Source organism: Gallinula chloropus, assembly GCF_964237585.1.
Source record: "Gallinula chloropus genome assembly, chromosome: 23".
Classification (NCBI taxonomy): Eukaryota; Metazoa; Chordata; class Aves; order Gruiformes; family Rallidae; genus Gallinula; species Gallinula chloropus.
The window spans coordinates 1,257,665-1,284,176 of record NC_140108.1 but is presented as its reverse complement, the minus strand read 5'-3'; the positions used below and the strand labels follow the sequence as shown (position 1 = coordinate 1,284,176).

General features: G+C 46.2%; 1 protein-coding gene across 1 annotated transcript in view; it reads right to left on the bottom strand.

Annotated features, from left to right (window-relative positions):
* The window catches only part of MTOR (mechanistic target of rapamycin kinase), a 67,420-nt gene that overhangs the window by 20,091 nt on the left and 20,817 nt on the right, over nt 1–26,512 (bottom strand). The window contains exons 21-29 of the mRNA XM_084274653.1: nt 15,354–15,429; nt 13,813–13,952; nt 10,162–10,267; nt 8,491–8,601; nt 6,776–6,853; nt 6,279–6,386; nt 4,248–4,373; nt 3,468–3,599; nt 404–519 (exon numbers count right to left, since the gene is read on the bottom strand). Of these exons, the coding sequence (XP_084130779.1) occupies nt 404–519; nt 3,468–3,599; nt 4,248–4,373; nt 6,279–6,386; nt 6,776–6,853; nt 8,491–8,601; nt 10,162–10,267; nt 13,813–13,952; nt 15,354–15,429 (993 nt within the window). The remainder of the gene's footprint in view (nt 1–403; nt 520–3,467; nt 3,600–4,247; nt 4,374–6,278; nt 6,387–6,775; nt 6,854–8,490; nt 8,602–10,161; nt 10,268–13,812; nt 13,953–15,353; nt 15,430–26,512) is intronic.

Genomic DNA, 26,512 nt, shown 5'->3' with positions numbered 1-26,512 from the left:
TGCGACAGGATTTTAAGAGGCCATCACATGCTGGGCACCTATTGCCCAAAGCACTGCTGTTGTATTAAGGGTACAGGCTGCCAAGCACAGATGTGCCAGGCATGTGGGAAGTGTTTCTTTCCTGCTGACTGCATCTCCTGAAAACCAAAGCAATACACTGAGAGCTCTGCCTTCTGCCAGGGAGCCACAGCGCTGGAAAAACACCACCAGCCAATGTGTCACAATAAGGTTTGCTGAAATGATGTGACAGAGAAAAACATATTACCAAAAGGTCTCTACCAGCTAAATGAGAACCCCCTGTTTCCTTTAATCTCAAAAGCATCATCTGCACATCCCCTGCATCCTCAGGAAAGACATCAGTTTCACTCTATAGCTAAAGGGTGTCCAAGGACCAGGTGCTGACCGTGCCATGAGCTTGTGGAGTTCCTGCTTGTGCTGCTGGTCCTCAGTGGCAATAGCATGCTGTGCCTGCTGCTGCATTGTCTGCACGAAGTGCTGCATGTGCTGGAAGGCATCGATCTGGAATTGGATGATGGTTGCAGTAAGGACCACAGGAGTTAAATGCAACGGCACAAGAGAGGATAACAACGCAAATAAATTCTTACCAAAGACAAAAATACAGTGGTTTGTTTTCTTTCAAAGCCTTTTAGCCATTTATAGCCCTCTAAAAATCAGTTTATACTCTGCATAGGTAGCACCAAATAAACGAAGCTGTTAGGGATTCTTGATGCCTCAGAAAGCTGGCCAGTGAATTGCTACACTGCGGGACGAGTAACTGTGTCCTTCGCCAGCAGATTACATAAGGCAGCAGTGAAAAGCAGCTTGCACTACCAAACTCTGAGGGAAAGACTTTTTTTGGAATTCCTTGGAAAGAATGATGGGGTAAGAAAACCTAAAATTAAAGATTTAAGAACAAAGTATGCACGCTTCACTGGAAACAATTAGAGTAAAGCTCTTGCAATCTGCAAGGTCATTTCAGGTCAGAAACTGCAGAATATGCTATTAAGAGTCCAATTTACTTCTGTTCCATCTACAGGAATGGGCTGTGTTAGAGTGAGACAAGAATTGCCTGAGTTGAAATGCCTCATCCCATTCAAATGTCAGTGTGTGCAAGTCAGTTGTCAGGAGAAAGGGTATTAGCCCAGGGTGAAATAGAAGAAGGTATCACAGTATGAACAGGGTGCATTCCACACCTTGTAACCCAGACACTTGGTTAGAAGGTGGGGGGAAAATAACAGTCTTATAAATAATTATGCTGTTATGCCAAAAACAGACAAGGAGATATTGCCAAACAATTACGTGCCCCTCTCATATCTAGGCACACCCAACCTGCTCTTCAGTTTCCATTAATATTGAAAACTGATACTGAAAGCTGACAGCCAGAGCATTTTAAGACTGAAAGCAGTTAGTTTTCTTTAACAACTGAATCCCCAAGTTTGTGTGCAGCCCTGTTATTGTATACATCTCTAGACACAGCTGCTGGCAAAGGTCCTTGTAAGAAGAACCACATGAGGCTTTAATTCTCCATCTTTTTATCTGTTGTTTAAGAAAACACTGTTGTGCAGCTCCACAGTATGGCTGGTTTCCAGCTAGATGCCAGTGTCCTGGTTCTGGCCAGGGTGAAGTTAACTCTGCCCTGAGTTGGGCACCAAAGCAAGGCCTGTTGTTGTCCCAGAGCTGTGCTGAACCACATAAAGCCACTTTTCTTTTTCCCTTTGCATCTGGCAAGTGCCAAAAGGACAATAAGGAAAACATTTCAGGTCAACCAAGCAACGTGGAACTCCTTAGCCAGAGAAAATGGTCATTTCCTCCCACATCAGCTCAGCAGCTCATTACTTAGGATACCAAATCAAGTTACAGTTACATAAAACTCTGGTCTACATAAATAATACATAGTTCTATGTAGTGATGTAATTCATGATGTCACTCAAAACAGGGCATCAGCACACACCCAGCCATGTGATGCTCCTGGTACCAGGAGAATTCCCTATGTGCTTTGTACAAACAAACACTTCAGTCTCACTCCAGACTACAGACTGTGCTGTGCTCTCACACAGCTGCTGCTGCCACAGCCCTGCACCTTGAACCATCAGGTTCAAAAATAAGCCTTGACCAAAGTGCCACAAAGGACTGAGTGACTGTGCCAGCCCTTCCAGCAGAAGGCAGCTCAGACCTGTGTGCAGCTCTAGGGTAAAACACCACCCAGTTCTAATGTGTTAGAAAGGAGGAGGGATAAAAAAACCCAGAAGCTCCTAAGCACAAAGCTTATATACTGTATTTAAACAGGAAATCATTCAGTGAGCAAGAGAAGGTGACTGTAACCACATCTGCTCTTCCTTCTCATCTTTGCTGCTTTGCTTGGGTTTTTTTGCCACATTCACATCAGTTTATTTAGACACATTCTCTTTCTCCACCCCCTTTATCTTTGTGCCTTCTTTAATTCTGCTTGCTACAGCCTCAGCAGTTTCCAGCATCTTGTCTATTTATCACAGGTCTAACACAGGGGAAAAAACCCAAACAAACCCATGGAAAAGACCACTTTGATTCAAAGAGGCAGGCAGAGAAGACCCATATGCTTCTTGGGTCACTTACTGAAGAAAGTAAGAGACCACTATGCTGTTTTACAAAGAACAGGGCCTCAGCAGCAGCTGCTTCTGGTTTTTAAATTCAACTAAAGAATAGTTAGGTCATGGCAACACTCCCATAGCAATGGCTCTGCTCCAGTCTGGAAATCCCAAAGACAGGAAAAATAAAAAAGATGTGGCAGAATATGAGGATAAATGGAGGCTTTAATGTATATTAAAAAAAAAGATAAGTTATCCAGCCTGGAGCTTATTGGATTTGATTATGTAAATTCTCCCTGTGTTGCAATGTCAAAAACATTCACCCCAGGCTCTCTGCAGCCAAACTGTTCCCGTGACAAAACCCTATGTGCTTTTCAGCTGTCTTTCAGTTAGAAATTTTCAATAATGTCCTTAATAAAAGTCAGTTCTGCTCAGCTACTAAGTACAAATTGTTCAGGATACTTTCCTAAAACTGGTAATAAAAAAAACCCTTACTTTTTCCCTCTTTCAGCTTGCAACCCTGACCCCAGGTACAGCGTGGAGACCTGGAGACCAGAGCAGTGGATGAAAAGTCAAGTACCAAGCCCACACAGGAAAACCCTGAAGAACTAACATTGACCATTAATCTCACCTGCATCCCTTAGGTACCTGACACTTGTTTAGCAAAAAGAATCTTTCCATGGAGGGAATAAAATCAGGGCCAGGCTTTTTCTGTCACTACAGTGTTTTCAAGGAACATTTGGGAAGCGTTTCTTCTGCACAGGGAAAGGGATTAGCTACTTTTATCTTTAGGTGAGTAACAATAAAGCCTTCAGCCTTAATTATGTTCTGTGAGGATTATGTAGAGCTGATGCACACAAAACCTGAGCAGTGAAACACAGAGAGTACCAGGGTGTTGTGTACCTTGCGGGCGCTCTTCCACATGTGCTTCATGTAGGCGTAGGTCACCTGGGGATGGACTGTTGGCAGCGGGTGATCCAGCTGTCGAGATGGATCTACTCCCAAGAGCAGGACAAGGGTCTTATGGGCTAAAGCCTGAAGTTGCAAAGAGCAAAAAGCAAGTCAAAACAAGCTCATTCTTACCTGCATTTCATATTGACTGCAGAATTGCCTGCCACCAGAAAATACCTCTGACCCTCCCCATAAAACACAGGCGTAGCAGCCTTATGACCACTCCCTGACTCATAAGAATACCACATGATAAACCATATGTCTTCATTGGGATCAGAGCATCAGAGTCTCATTTCAGAAGCCAGTAGAGAGTGTGAAGTCTCTCTTCCAATTATTTTTGGTAATAAATCTTGTGGTGAATGTTGAAATAGGATTGTGATGTTCAATGATAACAACATCACATTTGAGATCTGAGGGAGTGTTTAGCACAGAGAGCTATTATTAATAATTACCAGTGCTGCCTAACAACTTTCAGGTATAGCATGTAATAAAAAAACTGGCTCTGAGGCTTTTGGGTATAATACTAATCCCACAGAAATATCCTTGGCTGCAAACATGAAATCTATCCTGGTTACAATTTTAGCATTTCAATTTCCAACCTGTCTCTTCCTCAGAGCAGAGCCCATCCACTCAGGCAATGAAAGCATTTGGAAATGCTCAAGGTCGAAGCAGCACAACAAATCCAATTGTCTGAAAAATCTGCTGTAGAGGGTAGAGCTTGATAATGCTCACCAGTCTCCCACTCTTGCCACACAAGCTGGCATACTTGAGCCACGTTCTCATGTCCTCATGAGGATTCACAACAAGAGATCGGACCATCAAGATTCTCTGCCAATCTTCCACGATTCGTTGACAGCCCTGAGAGGAAAAGGAAGAGAGGACTTCTTAGTCTTTTATCTCCAGCCTATTCCACAGTCTTAATTCAGAATCTGAAGGGACTTTTCCCAAGGTGGAGAGACTTCAGTACCTATAATTCACAGCAGGCCAACATTACCAACTAGCTGGCTATTTCTTTAACACTGCAACATGTGAAGAAGGTTAAGTCCTTGACTCTGATTCTCTGTAGCCAGCTAATTGCAGTGTAATGATATCCTCTAATGGCAAAAGAAGAAAAGCTTCTGCAGCAGAAATGCATCCAAAAATCAGAAAAGCTCTTTGTGAAATTCCAAAATGAATAAAGAGTTTTATAACACTTCTCAACCTAGTATTAAAGCCTATTCTTGGTTTAAACAGTAACCAGTCACAATATGGAGATGGTATGAAACCAAATGGTTACAGAGATATTTTTGTTATTGGCCTTTTTCTTCTCCTTGCATGGGTTGCTTTTAGAGACTGGCATGACTGAACTGACACTCTGCCAGAAACTGCAGTTCCAACTGCTACGCTGCTTGTGTGAGCATCATCTGGTTCTTGTCTCTCTGAAAGGAGAGGCATGGTAACACTGTCAGTCAGACAAGGATGAGTCCTTCAAACATTCAAGGATGCTACAGAGAAATATTGTGGAAGGGACAGGAACAACCAAACACACAGTGCTTACTGTAACTGCCAAGTATTTCAGGGTAACAGTGATGCTCTGAAGTTTGTATTGATCCAGAGATGACTTAGCTTTGAGGTAAGTGAAAGTTTCCAATGGCAGCAAGCACCTTAGCACCAAAGCATCTATTTCTTTCCCTTTCTCCTTTTCCCCAAAATTGAGGGCTGGGAAGTTAAGCAAAGCATGTTCCCTAACACCCAAATAAACCTCATCCCCTAGGCATTTTACATTTATTAAAAAGCAGCTATAAAATGTGCAAGAACTGTATGTACTGCTTTCAGGACTATAAACAGCTGTATTCAGACATTACACTTCCTGTCACTCTCTGCTTCTCCACCCCAGTGGAAAGCTCCTGAGCTTTTCCAGACAGGAATGCAGATGGGAGACTAAAAGCTTTGTCACAGTTTCCCAAACAGCTAAAAAATACTCAGCAGCAACAGCCTTTCCTAAGGAGGCAGCCACAGCAAAGAACTCAGCACAGGGAGAAGCTCTTCCTCCAGGCACTCTATCAAGAGCTGGTACCATAATATTTACTTTCCTTCCCTGCTCCTTTCCTTGCAGGAATCACCTTTTTAAACAGTATTTCTGTAAATACTACTTCATTTGATGATGTTCACTTTCACTGGAGGGATGCTTCTTGTGAGGAAATAGTCTCAAAAAATATTTGGGCTGATTTAGGCCTTCAGAGGTGCTTTGGATTTTTGCTGGTTTGAGTAAGAAAAGCACCAACTTCGAATGCAGGGAAAGCCACACAGCTGATGGTCTGGTAAGAAGGCAGGGCCAATCAACTGGAAATCTTCTTGTAAGAGGTCCAGAAGGAATAGGACAATCTTTTACTAATCTGTAAATTTTCTGTGCCATTTCCAGCTCTGTGAGAGAATTCACTTCTTAAAATGCAGCCAGCCAGGTAAAAAGTCAAAGTAGCCTTATCCAAACCAGTATTTCCAGGTGTGATCCCAGACTGAGATAAGCAGCTGTGGAGATTTACTGGTGTCTGCATTCTGTACAGACAAGGTTTAAATCAGTAGACATCAACCAAAAAAGCCACCCCAAAACCCAAACCCCCAGGACAAGCGCAACGGAGTCGGAAAGCATGTGGCCACGTAACCAGGAACGTTACTGGGATAGAGAGAGCCAGGGAAGTGTGCTGAGCCATCACACTGGTTCAAAAGGCAGCTGTTCACACTAGCACATCAGCACCTCCATCCCTGATCCCTCCATAGATGTACCTGCAGTCTCTCCCACCAGATCTGGCGGATGATCTCACGGCGTTCTGGTACAAGTTTGTACTGGATAACCTCTTCCAGTTCTGACAACATCTGGCAGGACACCATAGCCTGAAGGAAACAATCACATTCCATCCCAATCACTACACAACACATCTATAATTAAGGAGCAGTATTTTGGCATCAAAATCTTAAGTACATATGCTGCCCAGCAGGTAAAGAACAGGCTGCTATATACTGGTATCTAGACTATTTGCTGATTCAAACTTTCTAAATGTCAATTCTTATTTCTCTTGAGGGGAGGAGTTCACTTCACTGTTTAATTTGTCCCAAAGCTGCTCCTACAAAGTTACATTTCTTATCTGACAAGAGCCATTTAAGCTTGTGGGCCTACCCAGGTCTTACATTTGATACAAGCACTCCTCAGAACTTTCATGGGACTTGTAGAGACAGCCTGAAGCAGCACCAAGGAGAACAAAGGCTGAGAGCTCAACACTTACCCCGTAGGCTCGACTGTAACTCTCCCCAGCCATGGCAGTCAGCTCAGCATCTAGCAGATCTCTGGCTTTGTCAATGCACTGAAACAGAACAAGATATTGGGGCAAAGGTGCTATGCCTTACCTATAGTCAACTGTTGGAACTGCTACTCATCTGTTCCATCTCCTAACCAAAGCTGGAATTGTTCCCATTCTCCAAGAAGAACCAGGAAAAAATGTTATCCATGGAAAGAACTGACAGGGAAACAGTGTTCAGGGCAGGCATGGGGCAGCTGGGGACCTTCCTCTCTCCCCTGCACAAGCTGACTGACGTTTGTCTATCAAATTGGATTCTACCAAATCCAAGCTTGTGGTATTTCTAATCCCCCTGTCACTGGAGAGGTTATCATTAACCACCTTTATACAAGAGTTGGTTACAAAAAAGCCTCAAGAAATGTCTCAGTGATAGAAAATAGCTTTCACTGGTTTATGTAACCCAACAGGGTTTTATGAATTTTACAGGACAGCAAATTCCATTTCTCTTCCTCCAACTAAGACAAGCTCTTCAAGCATGAAATAAATCCTGCTCTGGTTCCAGTCATTATATAATCGCTCATCTACAGTTTTTCCTGCCCAAAATGTTAAAGGTTAATCACAAACTCTACTGCTTTGAATGCCTGGCTAATTTTACTGTGCACATCACCCAAAAATCCATGTATGGGTTTTGACAGAGCAGACTGAATTACTCCTTTATCTAAGCTGGCAAGCCAACACAGAATTCTGAGAAATGGTACTTGAGCTTCCTTGGAACGTAAACAGCATGTTTCACATCTACAGAGGGGAAAAAAGTCACTCTGCAAATCTCCTCTGTGACAAACAAGCATACAGATGGGGCTGTTTAACAGACCCATCCCTTGCCTTGATTTCTCCTCTCAGTTTAAGATTTAACACTGCTACCAGAAAAACCTAGAGGAATAGTTGTGGTACATGATATATATGAGCACTTCACTGAAGGGCACAGAACACCAAGGAAGGATCTTATGTGAGTCTTGTGGCATGAACACCTCTTATTAAGCAGAGCCTTGAGGAATGGAACCTCTGCTGAGACAGTCCTTGTGCACTGCCTGTCTGGAAAACAGACCTAAAAGTAAAGAAGCTTAAGAATGACTGAGGCATTCTTACTCCCTGCAGCACCAAACCACTACTGTGTGTACAGGTAGTCACTGCTGTGTCGCTGGAAATACGAGATACCAACCACAAACATCTAATACATCCATGGAAGAAAGGTGATTAGGCAATGCAGAGGTTATCATAGAATCATAGGATGCACTGGGTTGGAAGGGACCTCTAAAGACCACCTAGTCCAACCCTCTGCAGTGAGTAAGGACACCTTTAACCAGATAGGATGCTCAGAGCTTCATCAAATCTGACCATGAATGTCTCCTGGGATGGGTGCTCCACCAAACCTCTGGGCAACCTGTGCCAGTGATCTACCACCCTTAGGGTGAAGAACCTCTTCCTCATGTCTCATCTAAACTTGCCCTGCTCTAGTTTAAACCATTGCCCCTTGTCCTATTGTTCCCTGCCCTTACAAGCAGTCATTCCCAGCTTCCCTGCAGGTCCCTTTGGGTACTGGGAGGATTATAGCAAATTGCTTTAAAACAGGATGTCTCCTTGCAGCAATATAACTTAGTTCATCTTAAGCTAGGTGTTTGGAAGCCAACAAAGAAGATAATTACCTGCTGAGCCAGTGAGAAGAGGTCCTGATGAAGAGCCAGTACAGCCCTGTAGAAAGCACCATCGTGGGTGTCCCGTGGGATCATGCAGGTATACTCTTCCATGCTGTCCCACTGACCTGCAGAGAGACACATCTCAGTGACACAACAGCCTTCTCTGCAAGGTGAGGGCAGACCCATGCTACAGTGCTCAGACATCAGTGACTAGGCCTGAACGCTGTGAAGTCCTTCTAAATCTAAGTCAGCTCTCTAAGGGCTTTTGTTTGGCAGAGGCTGGTTTTTGCACAGAAACTGTGTGTATTTACAGGCAGGGAAGCTGTATGGCCACACACAGGGAGTTACAGACAAGCAAAGCCAGGCATGTTTCCTCTAAGCAAGTTGGTATCTTCAGGGAAAAGGTTCTTGCATTCCCTGGGATGATAAAGTTGAAAAGCTGATTTTTCCAGAATATCTGAATTAATGAGTGTCCCACAAAGCAAAAGACTCGTTTTCTCAGCAAAGGCTGGCAAACAGCAGGTGACTCAGAAGCTTCTCTAATAAATACTGATATTTGGACCAGTTAGAGACATAGTCCACCTAAAATTGTCTACTCAGCAGACACACATATCATAGAATGGCATGAGTTGGAAGGGACCCCAAGGACCATAGAGCTCCAACCCCCCTGCCACAGGCATGGCCACCAACCTCCAGGCCTGGAGCTACACAAGGTTGCCCAGGGCCCCAGCCAACCTGGACTTGAACACCCCCAGGGACAGGGCATCCACTCCCTCTCTGGGCAGCCTGTTCCAGCCCCTCACCACTCTCTCTGTAAAAATCTTCCCCCCTAATATCCAATTTAAACTTTCCTTCCTTTAGCTTTAATCCATCCCCCTTGTCCTGCCATTGTCTACCCTTTTAAAAAGCTGATTCACCTCCTGTTCCTCTGCTCCCTTCAGGGACTGGGAGACTGCAATGAGGTCCCCCCCCAGCCTTCTCTTCTCCAGGCTGAACCAGCCCAGCTCCCTCAGCCTCTCTCCGTAGGGGAGCTGCTCCAGCCCTCCGATCATCTCCGTGGCTCCTCTGACCCCTCTCGACCAGTCCCACATCTTTCTTGCACTAGGGCCCCAGCTCTGGACACAGGACTCCAGCTGGGGCCTCCCCAGGGCAGAGCAGAGAGGGACAATCCCCTCCCTGTCCCTGCTGCCACCCCTCTGCTGATGGAGCCCAGGATCCCGTTGGCCTTGTGAGCTGCAAGAGCCACTGCTGGCTCATGTTAAGTTTCTCATCTACCAGAATCCCCAAGTCCTTCTCATCAGGGCTACTCTCAAGGAGCTCTTCTCCCAATCTTATCAACAGGCTCAACAGATGCTGTTCCAGTTTGCAAGAGTCTGCCACAAATCAGAGAAATTCTGTTAATCTCATTTCAAGTCTGAGCTACATTCAGCATAAACCGACATCAAGTAACCGGTGTCTGCTCGGGGCAGTAAGTCCCTTCATCCCTTGAGACCACACTGGGAGACCTCATGCAAACGCAGGTTTTCCAAAGGGCTTTGGCACTGAGTGACACTTCACATCCCAGTGTAAGTAATTTTGTTCTTGGATTTTGCTGTTTCATTTGTTTTGCAGTTCTGGAGTAAGTTCAAACTCCCTGTGGTTCCACACAGTGGGCTGTCACAGGCTACGGCACGCGGATACGTTACCCAGACCCCAGGCGGCGGCAGCGGCCATCCTGGCCATCTTAGCTTGAGTTTCATCATTGACCTGTGTCCACTTCTCACAGCACTGCTGGTGGAGCTGCCCCCTAAGAAGAAGCCACAATTTCAGATCAGCAAAAAACCCCTTCTAAGAATTCCACCTTGTTAAGCGACCACTTTCCACAGATACAACCGTCAGCCCCATCACCCTTTTTATCACAGACCCACAGAACAGCAGGAGGTGGAAGGAACCTCAAAAGTTCATCTAGCCCAACCCCCTGCCAGAGCAGGATCACCCAGACTAAATCCCACAGGAACACAGCCAGGTGGGTTTGAATGTCTCCAGAGAAGGAGACTCCCCAACCTCTCTGGGCAACCTGGCCCAGGGCTCTGTCACCCTCACAGGGACAAAGTTCCTCCTGACATTCCCATGGAACCTCCTCTGCTCCAGCTGCACCCGCTGCCCCTTGTCCTGTCGCTGCCATCCCTGAGCAGAGCCTGGCTCCAGCCTCCTGACTCTCACCCTTTACATATTTATAAACATTAATAAGGTCACCCCTCAGTCTCCTCTTCTCCAGGCTCAAGAGCCCCAGCTCCCTCAGCCTCTCCTCATCAGGAAGGGGTTCCACTCCATCACCTTGGTCACCCTGCACTGGGCTCTTTCAAGGAGTTCTGTGTCCTTGTTGAGCTGAGAGGCCCAGAACTGGACACAATATCCCAGGGGTGGTGTCCCCAGGCCAGAGCAGAGGGAGAAGAACCTCTCCTGACCTCCTAACCACACCTCTTCTAATACACCTCAGGATCCCATTGGCCTTCCTGGCCATGAGGACACATTGCTAGTCATGGTCATCCTGCTGTCCCCCACACAAGGGATGTTTAGCTTTTTGGTTTTGCAAGTGTCAGTACAAGGGCCACACGCTCTGAACAGCCGGTGCCTGGCTCCTGCAAGCCAGCATTCTGGATAAACACATCATAGGTCTGAAGACACAGGCTAGAGAATCAGTGGTGCTCTAACCTTGTCTGAAGACTTGTCAGGGCAATATCTCAGAGGGGATCTGAATCTTTCATCTCCAGTGGAGAGGAAGCATCAGGACTCTTTTTTATATATATATATATATATATATATATATATATTTATTTTTTTTTTTTAAATCAACTGTGGATGGTCCATTGATCAAACCAATTACTGTGGGTGTTGCAGTTCCAGAATTTCTTCAGGCTGGATACTCTGTAGCAGTGGAATAGCTGCCAACTGTGAGGGAGGCCAACCCGCCTCCTCTACCATCATCCTCTTCCCTTCCAAAAGGGAAGATTAGTCAAACAGAACTGATGGGCTGCTGCAGGCGAGACAGTTGTTCTGACAGCTTAATGGCCAGCAGAAAAAAAAACCCCAAACAAACCAAAACTAAACAGAACAAATGAAAACCCAAGCCAAACCCAGCACCAGCAGTACAAGAGGAGCTCAGCTGTAATACAGCGTTGCTCTCGCAGACACAGTGCATCAGGAGACAAACAGCTAAGGGTATTCTGGCTGCACTTTCAAAATGTCACTGCTCAAAGTACTGAAATAATGATGCTGCACAGCATCAGGTCTGGATTAATGGTCATACTGTGACTCCAGCAGCACCAACGGTCAAGTTGAACAACGGCTGCCAAGCCATGAAATCCTCAGTCTCAGGGGGATCCCAGAATCCCAGGGGTTGGAAGGGACCTGGAGAGCTCCTGGGGTCCAACCCCCTGCCAAAGCAGCTCCCCAGCTCATATTGCACAGGGCGGCGTCCAGACGGGGCTGGAATCTCTCCAGAGATGGAGACTCCACACCCCCTGGACAGCCTGTCCCAGGGCTCCCTCACCCTCACTGGGGAAAAGTTCTTCCCCACGGTGCTGTGGAACTTCCTGTGCTCCAACTTGCAGCCACTGCCCCTTGTCCTGTCCCCACAGACACTGAAAAGGGGCTGCCCATTTCCCCCTGCATCCCATCCTTCAGATATTGACAAACATTAATCAGGTCCCCCCTTAGTCTTCTTCTCTCCAGGCTGAACAGCCCCAGCTCACTCAGCCTTTCCTCACAGGGGAGATGCTCCATCCCCTTCAGCATCCCCGTAGCCCCTCTGGACTCTCTCCAGGGGATCCCTGTCTTTTTTATCCCAGGGAGCCCAGAACTGGACACAACACTCCAGGTGGGGCCTGACCAGGGCAGAGCAGAGGGGGAGGATCCCCTCCTGTGACCTGCTGCCCACACTCCTCTTGATGCCCCCAGGATCCCATTGTCTCTCTCAGCCCCCAGGGCACACTGCTGGCTCATGGCCAACCTACCTACAGCGAGTTGGGGGGCACTCTGCAAAGGTACTTCTGGATTGTAAAAAAATCTATTCAGAGATAGAGTGCACTTCCACAGGAGCAAGAACACAAACCTCTGTGAGGCTGTGAACACTCTCATCACCACAGACTGCCAACAGATGCACAATCTCCAGCTCTGAGAGAAGAAAAGCATCCTTTTGTACTGTATTTGTCATGGATATATGGAGAAGCAGGAGGTTCAGAGAGGACACTACACAAACACGTGGCCTGCTGGAGGAAGGAATTTTGTAAATCCCTGGTGGGAACTGCTGACTCCTAGAAAAAGGTGACTGAGAAACTGGTCAGTAAGAGGATCTCTTTTCTTCCTGCTGAAAAAGCTACACCCAGTATTGCCTCAGCCTCAGCTAGAAATGAAAAGGGCAGAAAAATGCTGTCAGAATCTGGTTACTCAAAGAGCTCTGTTTCTCTAACAGTCAAATGACTTTAGTGAAGAGGAATCTCCTGTCTGTGTGCCACCCCATGGGTTCACGTCAGGACCCATCAGGAGAGAGCTCTAGTGACATGAAAAGTTCAGGAGAAAGGCGGAACCTGCCCCAAATCACACATGCCCCCAGGTAGAACTGCATGCCACGGTGCACAGGGTGCCAGCTCCAATTATCTTCTTCCCAGTGAATGGGGAGAAGCAGAACCCCAGTTAAGCAGCAACTTCTAAGTCACTACTAGCTCATCCTCTCACACACTCTGACTCTAATTAATCAGGTACATGTTGACAACACACATTTAACCAAGGTTTGAAATACCAAATGCTCACCAAGAGAACATTAACAAGTACTAGAAAGATACTCATGAAGAACTCAGCCATCTACAAGATGAGCAATAGGATTTTCTAGGGAGTAAATTTTATTTGGTATCATCTTCCACCCAAGTGACTCTTGGGAAGCAGACAAGTTCACTAACAGCTGTGGAAAAGACCACCCACTCTGGAGAGGCCCAAGTCTTTCATGCTTGAATCAGTTTACAAAGGAGAGCCACAGTGAGAAACTGTTAGGATTGGTTTTGACCAGTGCTGCCCAGTTAATGTTTCCTGAGAAGTCCCATCTATTTACAATTTATTCCTTTGTTACAAATGGGGCTGATCTGATTGTAAGACTACAGATTCTCCCTAAGAGAGACCCTAAATCACCAGGTGTCCTGTCCCAAAAGGCTTAGAGATGTCACTACCAATTTTGGTATCAATAAACAAAGTAAGAAGTCACTGGAAATACTCAAACTATTAAGTAAGCAGGATTAAATAGGAACTCAGGCAAACAAATTTCACCTGGAAGAGAGTCTCCAGGCAGACCCTTCTTACCATTCCCCAAGTGCTTCTAAGCAGCGCATCCGTCCTAGCATCAGCTCAGGATCATCTTTGTTTGTGTCCATCTTCTTGTCATAGGCCACCAGAGCATCTTCCCATTCATGAAGCTTTTCATACCAGGTAGCCTGAATTTCCTAAGGTGGTAAAAAAACCCTCACAATAAAGAGTGGAATTGATATTCACTATTCTATATTAACTACTGCAGCTCTTCCTGAAACATTCCATGTCTCTGGTGGTTGCTTAGCCCTTGTTTTATTCTAAATACCCACACAGACTTCTACAACACAGAGGAAAGCCCTGAGCTAGTGCAGAAATAGGAATCCTGAGTATTGCTGAACCTGCAGAGCAATGAATTCAGGTTTACCAGAGGGATCAATACTCCATCACCCCCCATTCAGTGCCACTGCAGTACTGCCTCAGTAGCTGGTGGGGTTTTGTTGGGTTGTTTTGGAGAGGGGGATGAGTGGAATAGGAAAAAAGGTAAATCTATAAAATATTCCATTTCCCATTGTTGCACATGCTTCCATTTAGACAAGAACAACAGTCCTGTGTTCAGGAACAGAATGACTAACTGGAAAATCACCCCAAACCCAAAGAGCACACTGTGTGTCTGGCTACTGCTAGGGCATTTTTTAATGCACCAGGCATGTACAATGTTGGGGTGTAAGCAGCCCTCACAAGGCAAGGCTCTGGTTTGTAACTTAGCAGTAAGCCAAGCTGTGATCCTTATCAGCTGCACAAACTTTTCTCCAGTCCTTGTTTCTAGAATTTATTTCTAATTTTCAAGAACTAAACCTCCTTGCTGTTTTTTCCATACCGACCTCTGCCAGTGTTTTTCTGCTCAGTCCTTGGCAGCTCCTGTCTTGACATAGGCTACAGAACAGATTCTTTTCCCAGCCCTGTTGGGCAGGGTCAGTGTAAACCATGCTCTGCACGCCAGGTCTTCCACTTAGGAGGTTTATGTACCAGTCCCTTTAACTTCTCAGCTCAGTCACACTATTTGAAGTGAGTTTCTGAGAATAGAGCTCACAGCTCTTTTTAATTTCTTTTCCCTGCCTGTTCTAGCAAGCTCTGCTTTGCAGTACATTTACTCTAGAAGTCCATTACTGCTAAAGAGTGAGGTCAGGATTAGGTAACATCCACCCAAACACTCACAAGCAGCTGCATAGATGTTCTGAAGTCCTCTCCCAAGAATTACTTCTTTTCCAGCCTAGGTCAAACCCACACAGAATCCCACCCCAGGGGATGTTGCTAGTTCCCCACAGCTACATTTAGTATCAATGATAGCTGGTAAATTCTCCTCCAAACCAGGTTACTGCCCACATTCTTTGAGCCTTCCCCAGCCAGTATACAGTGGAGTACCCAGTACACATGTCCACAGGCAGCAAGGCACCTTCAGTGTGAACAAAGCAATATTGTAAGCAGGCACAGAACCTTGACATCTTGGCCTGCAAACACACCCCACCACCACACACACTAATGAAACAATACAAAAACTTAAGACATGAAGAAAAGAGATACCCAGCAGGACTCACCAGCTCTCCAAAGTGCTTCATGGCATATTCCAGTACCCCAGCAGCTGCCTCAGGCTGTTGCAGTTTATTGTTAATGCTGAAAAGATAGGAAGAGGGAGACCATTTAACACAGCTGGCAATTCATAGGGGCTGGTAGGGGCTTCTACTTGATAATACCAAACTCCATCATTTAGAAATACCAGTGGAACACTCTCATTTTTCTTTAAGTCTTCCAAGTGAATATTAGACTACAGGAGACACTCAATGACTACATATTTGCAAAACAACAGGTGCACAAATATTCTCTGCAAATACTCTCCAGACTTGCTCTGCAAAACAATGATTATATATTAGAAATTCTAAAAAGCCACCTGCACAGGGAGAAGAATAGCTCCTGGTAGTTTAAAAGTCAGAGCTTTACAGTACTGATTTTCCACCCCTTTCTCTTAAACCCACCACCAACTCCTTAAAAAAAATATCAGAGAATAGAATAGAATAGAATAGAATAGAATAGAATAGAATAGAATAGAATAGAATAGAATAGAATAGAATAGAATAGAATAGAATAGAATAGAATCCCAGGGGTTGGAAGGGACCTGGAGAGCTCATGGGGTCCAACCCCCTGCCAAAGCAGCTCCCCAGCTCATATTGCACAGGGCGGCGTCCAGACGGGGCTGGAATCTCTCCAGAGATGGAGACTCCACACCCCCTGGGCAGCCTGTCCCAGGGCTCCCTCACCCTCACTGGGGAAAAGTTCTTCCCCACGTTGCTGTGGAACTTCCTGTGCTCCAACTTGCAGCCATTGCCCCTTGTCCTGTCCCCACAGACACTGAAAAGGGGCTGCCCATTTCCCCTGCATCCCATCCTTCAGATACTGATAAACATTAATCAGGTCCCCCCTCAGTCTTCTTGTCTCCAGGCTGAACAGCCCCAGCTCACTCAGCCTTTCCTCACAGGGGAGATGCTCCAGGCCCTTCATCATCTCCGTAGCCCCTCTGGACTCTCTCCAGGATATCCCTGTCTTTTTTATCCCAGGGAGCCCAGAACTGGACACAACACTCCAGGTGGGGCCTGATCAGGGCAGAGTAGAGATTTTAATGCTCCAGGAAACAACTTACATCATTACAACAGCTGACAAACATCACCAGGAACACACCTGCTGACTTCCCAAAAGCTGCCACCCTCCTTTCAGTTTCATGTTTCACATAAGGTGTCTCCACTGGTACTAACCAGCACCAGCACTGCTCTTTTGCTGGTTTCCAAGACCATGTGAGAACCTTCTGTCCTCACAATTAGTCCTGGTTCTGTACCAGTGAGGCATCTGGCTTTGCAAGGGCACCTGAGTTTTGGGGAGCAGAAGCAATCAGGCTACTGATGAGCCTGGTTCTCCAGTTCAGCACCATGATGTACAGCTATTCTCTTCAACAGCTTCTATTTCACATTGAGTTCCTGATCTTACAACCAGAAATAGCTCTGTCTGCACATCAGTGCTTCCTGATCAGTGCTTTAGTTAAACCCCAATTTAATGAGGAAATAAACTATTCTATAAAGCTTATTTACAAACAGTCCCTGGCTCGTTGCCCTCCTCTTTCACTGGAGAGCAAGAAGCTGTCCAAAGCCATGTCACAACACTTGAATACATCCCAGAGTCCAGTATTAATGCTCATTAACATCTGGAATGGAAACAGCATAACCTACTCAAACAAAACATATCAGCTGAGAGCACTGCAAAGAGACCTTCAGTGGGCCTTGAACAGGCTGCTGTAAAGAGCAGGCAGCTTTCAGAAACGTCCCTTCTTGCCTGCTATCCTCAGAATGATTGCACATTTCTCCCTCCCTATGAGAGGCCTTGGTCAGGAGAAAATCTCTACTGTTAAAGGGAATACACTGAACAGTCAAAATATGGACAATTAAGTGCTGTATTACTTCTGTCTGCAGAAGTTTCCTTTCCTGACAATAAAGAACCAAGCTCATGGACACACTCTGGATATCTGGGAAGGTCAAGTAAAACATCTTGGAAACAGGACCTCAGAATGGCTTAAGCTCAAATCAGATTTAGTCAGGCTAAGAATGTACTGTAATCACAGCTGAAGAAGACAGGCACCCAAAAATGGGAAGCACTTGAAATACAGCCATGCCTTTTTTAAGCAAGACAGTCAAAGAACACAGCACCTCTATGCTTCCCAGGGGAAAGCCAGGCAGTAGTGCCTCATAAAAGTGATAAATGGCTGTCACATTTCATGTCCTGATGATTTAAAGAGCCATTGGCAGACACATCACTTCCAGCGTGTCAGACAGTTAATTACTTCCAACTTATCTTTCTTGTCAACGCTTCCTGACAAAATTGGCCGTTATCTTTTATTCTTCAACAATTAACACTGCTCTTTGGCTGATGCTCCCTGGTGCACTCAATTACTCTTTCTTTGTTTCATACTTTTCTTGGCTGTCCAAAGTAGAATTACATGTTTCAGAGCTGTCTATGGCTAGGTTTAAGCAAAGGGAGGTGAAAGAAGAGAAGGGGAAGGAGAAAGACTTGGATGTAACAGAATACAGATAAGTAGATATACTATTGGGTTGAGAGTATTAATCATAAATCACTCTTCATAGAATCACAGAATCCCAGGGGTTGGAAGGGACCTGGAGAGCTCATGGGGTCCAACCCCCTGCCAAAGCAGCTCCCCAGCTCATATTGCACAGGGCGGCGTCCAGACGGGGCTGGAATCTCTACAGAGATGGAGACTCCACACCCCCTGGGCAGCCTGTCCCAGGGCTCCCTCACCCTCACTGGGGAAAAGTTCTTCCCAACAGTGCTGTGGAACTCCCTGTGCTCCAACCTGCAGCCATGCCCCTTGTCCTGTCCCCACAGACACTGAAAAGGGGCTGCCCATTTCCCCCTGCATCCCATCCTTCAGATATTGATAAACATTAATCAGGTCCCCCCTTAGTCTTCTTTTCTCCAGGCTGAACAGCCCCAGCTCACTCAGCCTTTCCTCACAGGGGAGATGCTCCAGCCCCTTCAGCATCCCCGTAGCCCCTCTGGACTCTCTCCAGGAGATCCCTGTCTTTTTTATCCCAGGGAGCCCAGAATTGGACACAACACTCCAGGTGGGGCCTGAGCAGGGCAGAGCAGAGGGAGAGGATCCCCTCCTGGGACCTGCTGCTCACACTTGAACAATCTAGCCCATCCTGTGTAAAGACAGCTAGTTTTGTGGACTAGGAGAAGCCACTGACTGGGTACCACATCAAGACTGCACAGACACCAAACTCTGATGTGCCACATCAAAACTGCATATACAAACTGAGGGGGGTGGAGGAGAGCAACAATATCACTGCTGTGGCAGAAATGAACCTCAACACGGAGAAGTATGACTGTCAGGAAGAGTACAAGAGTCCCTCCAAAGCAAGACTGGAGCCTGGAAGCTTTATTAACGTGGCTGAACAGCGACTGACTGACTTCAGAGCAATGAGCCTTGGTTGTCACTGCATCCTTTTGCTCTTTGGTTTTACAGGGTAAGGGAAACAGTTGCATGTGGATTTCGTTCTGATCCTGTGTTTTGGAGGGTGTTTTGTTTTGCAAGACCTCAGATTTCTGTTATTTCTCAGCTGCTGGAGTCGGTGTGCTCTGAGTGTTGGAAGCATCCTGACAGTTCCCAAAAATCACTACTACCACAGCTGACTGGAATGTGTTTTCAACAGCCCCACTACTCTCTGCATACAAGTCCTGGGAGAAAGCCTGAAGCTCACACTTTGCTTAGAAAAGCCTTTCCAGGCAGGGTCCTGTTAACACCTTCCAAATACACCTTCAGAAACCACAGCGTTCCTCACTTCCCTCCCCTCTCACCTTGTGCTGTGGAGGTATCACCCCTCTCCCTGCAGATCTGATGAGGCTGCACTCAGAGAGAATCTCCTTAACCTCTCTAATGCTCTTAGAGCAGTACACAGCTGTTTTCTAGTCATCCTGCTGGAGCCTGAACAGATGAAAAACACTACAGGAAAGCTCCAGGCACCCAGAAGAGGCCCCAAGGGGCCAAGAGCCCAGCCAGGCACAGGTACCAGGGGGTTTTAGTCAGCCTTGCTGCTGGAAGTCAGGGCAGTTTACTGGATTACAATCAGGGTGAGAGATTTCTCCTTCTATCTGCAAAAAAAATAACTACAAAATCTTTCTGGATTAAAGGAGAAGGTGGGAAAACATCTTTCAAGATAGAAGTAGTGCTGCTGGCTAATTCAGCAGATAGTTCCTTAAGCCTTTGTTTACTGTGTGGTATCATAGAATCATAGAATCCCAGACTGGTCTGGGTTGGAAGGGACCCCAAGGATCACAGAGCTCCAACCCCCTGCCACAGGCAGGGACACCAACCTCCAGGCCTGGAGCTACACAAGGTTGCCCAGGGTACCATCCAACCTGGCCTTGAACACCCCCAGGGATGGGGCACCCACCCCCTCTCTGGGCAGCCTGTTCCAGCCCCTCACCACTCTCTCTGTAAAAAAGTTCCCTTGTCCTTGCAGTTGTTTCTAATCCAGGATAATATGTAGTTTAACATTATGGTGAAGACCAATAGTGCCCCATATCCAGTAAGGGTGGAACATACTCATTGTTCATTTTTGGTTAGAAGGTAGAAAAAAGCCACCACTGCCACCTACTTTACTCAAAGGCTCATCAGCAGGTGATAAAAGATGACCACCTCATCTCCTTTCCTGGAAGCTTTCAGGTAAAGGTTTGGTAGGGTTCAGGTGATGTATTAAGGCTTTGACCTGGGGCTGTTCAGCCTTGAGAAAAGAGACTGAGAGGGGATCTGATCAATGGTTATCAATAGCTGAAGTGTGGGCCACAGGGGGAAATAGGCAGCCTCTTCTCAGTGTCTGTGGGGACAGGACCCATCTCCTGAGCCTCTCAACATCTATTTTCTCCCCTGTCCATCTGGAAAGGGGAGCGATAGAGAGACTTTGGTGGGTGTCTGGCCTCCAGCCAGGCCCAAACCACCACAATAACAAAAGCTTTAATTTCTATATTCCAAGTGCTCAATCTTCAGCAGGTGCCAGGGGCAGCTAAGTAAGGAAATGAGACTGGCAGTGAAAGCTGTGCAAGAAGGAGAGGGTTAAATCCAAGATTATAATTTCATAACTCCCCCCTCCCCCATTTATTAATCAATACCTGTACTGTAGCCAGGAGAGTATCAATTCTCCTGTCCAACCCTAACCTTTCTGTAGCACTTGATCATGATGAGTGGGATATTAGAACGTGACAAGCCTTCTGAGGAAAAAGAGTTTGAAGGGATGGAATGATAAAATAATTGAGAAAAGGGATTATGCTCAAACTCCCTGATAGAAAAATCTTGGCTAAAAACCTTAAATCTTTGCATTTTATTGGTAGTGAAAGTTTGTGTAAACTGCTGCTTGATTATTAAGATATCAAACAAAATTATCTTAGATGCACAAAGGACTAAAACGTAGCACACTGAGCTAGAACCACAAAAACCAACACTATTTAAGAGAAATATACTCCTATTGCATATTTTAAAGGCTTTTTAAACAGAAACCAGACATGAACTGGGAATGAAAAACAACTTTACTGTCTTCAGCAGCCAGAGCACTCAAATGATGGAGTTTTCTCCTCCACAAACCACAGGCATAACTGTTAAATATTTACTAGAAGTATTTTCTTTAATAGTGTCCTGGAAGCTTCCACTATTTCTGAGGGTCTCTAACAACATTCTCTGTCACTCAAGACACATGAAATTTTCAAGAACTCAGAAGTAAGAGTCTGGATCCTCCCCTATCTTCCCATAAAAATGAAAACCTTTCCTTTACCAGAGGCTTTTCAGCAAGTCCCAAGCCTCTCTAGGAGGGAACACACATTTCCTACTGCCAGAAAGCATCTCAAAACTTGGTAGCAAAATTTTTTGCAGTAAAGCAGCTTGTGTAAACCATCTAGACAAAAAGCCAATTAAAAAGCCTAAATTTATTTAGTCTCCCCATGTTTAGAAAGCTCCTCCACGTGACAGGTTTTAAGTCAAGCTTTATTTTTCCTCCTGAAGGAGCCCTGAGAGCTTCCTTCTGGGATTAGAAGCGGAAGGAGCTGCTACTTTGTAGATACTTTGGGGAACAGATAATCCTCTGGCAAAAGGAAAGGGCTTTGTTGGCCACTTTCCCCAATCCTACAGTTTATTTGTGTTCAGGCATCCCTGAGCCCTTAATTCAACAAACCTCGAAAAAACAACCAACTGCCCCCCAAACAACTCTAAACCCCAATGCATTCCCAGCATGTCACCAAGAATTATTCCCCTGCTGGGAATAAACATGTTTGGGAAGGCAGGACCAGCAGAGAGCTCTTCTCAATGCATACTTAGGATGACTAATGGATCACAAACTGGAGCAGGAGCCCCTTCAGCTCTGCAGCATGGGCACAACACATCCCTCACAAGCATCACAACAGGCCAAGTTCCCAACCTTGATCTAAATGCTTGCAAACCAAATCAAATCATTCATGAGGTTTGAAAGGAAATGCAGTGAAAACTGGTACACTAAAAATTCTGAGCCAGCCCCACTGCTCAGGCTGGAAGAGGTTTAGGATCACCCAGGCTTAGTTCACCAGAGAAGGAAAAAAAATTGCCCAGGAAGGTGTTTATCAGAAAAGGGTGAGACAGAGACAGAGTCTGTGTATGGGTTATGGCAGGGAGAAACCAGATCAGGTTTGATAAAAGCAAGTGTAGAGTCTGGCACCTGGGAAGGAATAACTGCTGGAGTCAGTACAGGCTGGGGGTGACCTGCTGGAGAGGAGCTCTGTGGAGAAGGACCTGGGGGTGCTGGTAGATGACAGGTTGGCCATGAGCCAGCAGTGTGCCCTGGGGCTGAGAGAGACAATGGGATCCTGGGGGCATCAAGAGGAGTGTGGGCAGCAGGTCACAGGAGGGGATCCTCCCCCTCTGCTTTGCCCAGGTCAGGCCCCACCTGGAGTGTTGTGTCCAGTTCTGGGCTCCCTGGGATAAAAAAGACAGGGATCTCCTGGAGAGAATCCAGGGGGGCTATGGGGATGCTGAAGGGCCTGGAGCATCTCCCCTGTGAGGAAAGGCTGAGGGAGCTGGGGCTGTTCAGCCTGGAGAGAAGCAGCCTGAGAGGGGATCTGATCAATGGTTACCAGTATCTAAAGTGTGGGACACAGGGGGAAATGGGCAGCCTCTGTGATAATCACGTGCAGTAGGCAACAATTCCCTTTGAGTGTATTAGGTATTTAGTCCTTACTGTAAAGTTACAGCAGAGTGAATATTAGGACCCTTTCCCAAGCCAGAGGTGAACAGTTTCTCACTTCCTGGGAAGGGAAAGCAGTATTTCCCAGCACTCTGTCCATGTGTGGACTCCCTTGACCTGCCACCACAGAGTTGAGGAGAGCCTTTGCTATCTCAGTGAGCACCAGGAATGCCAGATTCAAAGCATTTGCTGGATGCATATTAAGGGTTTTGCAATGACTGGTTACCAAATAAATAGCCACAGGGTGCTGAGTTTTTCCTATGTCTCAGCTTCACATACACCTGCCAGAACAGCTTCCCAAGAAAGCTGTCATCTAAACCCACCTCTGATTTAATCTGGCCCTCAGGGATGAGGGCTATCTAGTTCTAACCAAGTAATACTAATGCCTTTGAATTTGGTAACATCAAGTAACATAAATGTGTACATATTAGCTGTACCCATGTTTAGACTCAATTATCTCAAACAATTCAAACCTACATCATTACTGTGATCAAAAAGGATTTGCCTCATGTTCATGGTAGGATCTCATCTTTCTAGCTGCCATGTAGCAAGGTATTTCCACATGTGTATCTATGTATGTGGAAATACAGCAGGGAAACTGGGGTGATGGATTTCAGATGATGATGAACTTCTCTATCAGTGTTGGGGAAAAGGAATAAAAAAAAAGAACATGAACCTACTTCAACAGGACAAGGGGCAATGGCTGCAAGTTGGAGCACAGGAAGTTCCACAACAACCTGGGGAAGAACTTTTCCCCAGTGAGGATGAGGGAGCCCTGGGACAGGCTGCCCAGGGGGTGTGGAGTCTCCATCTCTGGAGAGATTCCAGCCCCGTCTGGACGCCGCCCTGTGCAATATGAGCTGGGGAGCTGCTTTGGCAGGGGGTTGGACCCCATGAGCTCTCCAGGTCCCTTCCAACCCCTGGGATTCTCTATGATTCTACTCAGTAATCACAGAACTAGTTTCTTCCTAACTATGCCCCAAACGATGCCTATTTCCTCAACACAGCTTCGATTCCAGATCCTTTTATGCACACCAGTATGTAACTGTGGAACCAGTTTCCTACAGACTGCAGGAAAACACTGCTGATCTAATCTGGCAACAAGTAGCATCAGTAGCTCCTGCTGCCTAAGTGACTACACTCAGTTCTCCAGGGAACAGGGAAAGATTAATCTTTCAAATACTCATAAAGAAGTCAAATTCCATTAGGGTTATGCTTCCTCAAGAGTAGTGAGGGACAGGAAGATTTGAGCTCTTTTCCAGCCCTGTGTAACGTGTCTGTTGCCTCCCCCCTCCAGACAAAAACCTGTTGGTTCTGTTTGGAAACAGGTAAACTAAAGCATGCAAAAGAAAGAGGGCTTGTGTAAAGGGACACAAATGGGAGGCTGAAGCCAAACTAAAGCCCTGGCTGTCTCATTTCCAATTAAACACTCCAGTTTAGAGGGGGGATTTGGAGGCTGTTCTGCACTGTGTCGTAACATCTGCGGGCAAGGGAGAGTTTGGCTGAATCCTGGATCCTTCGAAAGTTTGTATCAAGAGGGAATGCATGGACCTACCAGTGGCTCCCCTCACCCACATGTGCCCCTCAGGGTGTGGATGGGGGTGCTAGCAGGGTGGATTTTTTGTGGGCAGAGACCAGAGTCTGGCTTGTCCTATTCTTTGTTCCAACTTTGACAAAAACATGTTTCTCATCACAGGAAGCCTGAGAAGAATTTTCCCCTGGGAATGACAGAAGCTGCAGCTGGAAGAGGGCTCAGACAGGATTAGAGGCAGAACAAAAAGGTCAGGCTTTCATCTGTGTGCAGTGGCACTTTCTGGTCTGAAGTACATAAAGCAGTTTTGCTATGGAAGGTTTCTGGAATGTCCATGACAAGAATGTGACTGAAGCCCATGGTCTGCCATGGAGGTACCCACAGGACTTGGATCAAGCTGTACTTGTAGATCTCTGGCAGTATCTCAGGTCACTGGTACCACACAGCAGCCTCACCAGCTGGCTACAGACCACAGTGGTGTCTGCTTGAAGCACAGCACACAGGCAAGTCACCCACAATGACACTCAAGGCAAACACTGCCTGTTTGGAGATCTCCAATTCTGACCTCCTCCAAAAGATCCCCTCTTTTTCCTCTAAGAAAACTAGGTTTATGAAACATCTGTGTTCATGTTCCATCCCTGCAGTGCATCATCCTAAACCTTCACACTCTGTGGAGTCTCTCAGAAAAATCCTAGTAGCCAGCACTGGTGCAAACCAGAGGTAGAGAGAGAATCACACACAAGGCTGGAAGAGACCTTTAAAGATCATCCAGTCCAACCATTCCCATCCTAAGCTAAACCATATCCCTGAGCACCTCATCTACCCTTTTTTAAACACATCCAGGGAAGGTGACTCAGCCCCTCCCTGGTCAGCCTGTGCCACAGCTCCACAGCTCTTTCAGGGAAGAACTTTTCCCTCCCATCTGCTCTGACCCTGCCCTGGGGCAGCTTGAGCCCATTGCCCCTTGTCCCATCTCCTGTCCCCTGGCTGAAGAGACCATCGCCCACCTCTCTGCACCCTCCTGGCAGGTAGTTGTAGGTGGTGATAATGCATCTAGCAAGGAGTGTAACAAAGCTAAGGAAGAAGCAGCTACATCAACAGGAAACTGCCTCCCAGTTCTCTAACAGTGGATGACAGAACAGAAAGGCTTTTCTTATCTCTCCTTCTTAGGCTGAAATCCTGCAGCCACTTTGGGACAGCAAAAGAAATCCAGCTGGGACAACATGGGTCAGTTGGGCTTGTCCTGGTTTTCCTTGCAAAAGGGGCAAGATGAGCCTTCTTTTGTTTTCTTGGACACCAAGAAGCTTTTGTGGCATTTCCCCCCTTTATTAGCATCCTTGACCTGCCAGTGGGAAGAGGCAAGAACCCCCACTGCCTGCTCACAGAGCAGCTGGCCTGTGGAGAAACAACTTTTCCCTAAGGATCTAGAAGAAAAGTTGCAGACCTTTTAGCAAACACCAGGCCACTTTGGGATCAAACAGGTGTAATCAACTTTTGTACTGTTAAAAGATAGAAAGGAGGGGTTGGAAGTTGCTAGCTTAGGTTAGCTGATACCTGACCTGCTTTCTGAGTGTCTAAAGATTGAAGATTTACTCTTAAATCAACACTTTATGTAACTGTGGACATTTTAATCACCCACAGACATTCGTCTCAAAATCCTGCTAATAAACTGGCCTCTGTAATAGCTGAGTTAGATCACATTGCCTGTAAAAACCCATCTCTTACCAATTTTAAGTAGACTGCCTTTCAGCATTACCCAACACCCTTTTGCTTGTCCACTACAAGTAAAACAGTGGTCTGGGTTTTAACTTTCCTATTCTGTAGGCTTCTTGCCACTCCAGCCTCAGATATCCCATCTCCAAGGAGAGCAGCACTGAATTCTACAAAACAAATAGCACAGGGACACCAGTGTCCAGAGTGACAAGGATTAGAACTGAAGCTAAATTAGGAAATACCACAGAGTTACCCCCTCCAACTTCTGGGGGATATATTAGCAGGATTGGTTGCAGCTAAGGCTACCTGCTAGGGAGTTAGTTACCTCCCTTGAACTTTTATAAACTCTGTTTGGACAGCCTCTTCACATTCTGGACCCTGCAGGCTTTTATGTTACTGAAGTGCCAGAACTAGTCACCAAGAGGGCTGCAATCCAACAGGCAATAATTGCTGGAAGCTCTCCTCATTTCTTAGCCCTCTCCCACACCCCTTCAAACCAGAACTGAGGGAGGTCTCTCCTGCTCTCCTTAACCTTTCTTGGCTGAAACCTGTTCTGGTTTCACCCCGTAACACCTGATATGAACAGATGAACTGGGAGTGGCCAGAAAGCTCTTCATAGCTTCAGGGGGGTGGAGGTAAACAGAAAAACAGTATATAAGATGCTTTGAGACAGATTTCCAAAGTGCACAGA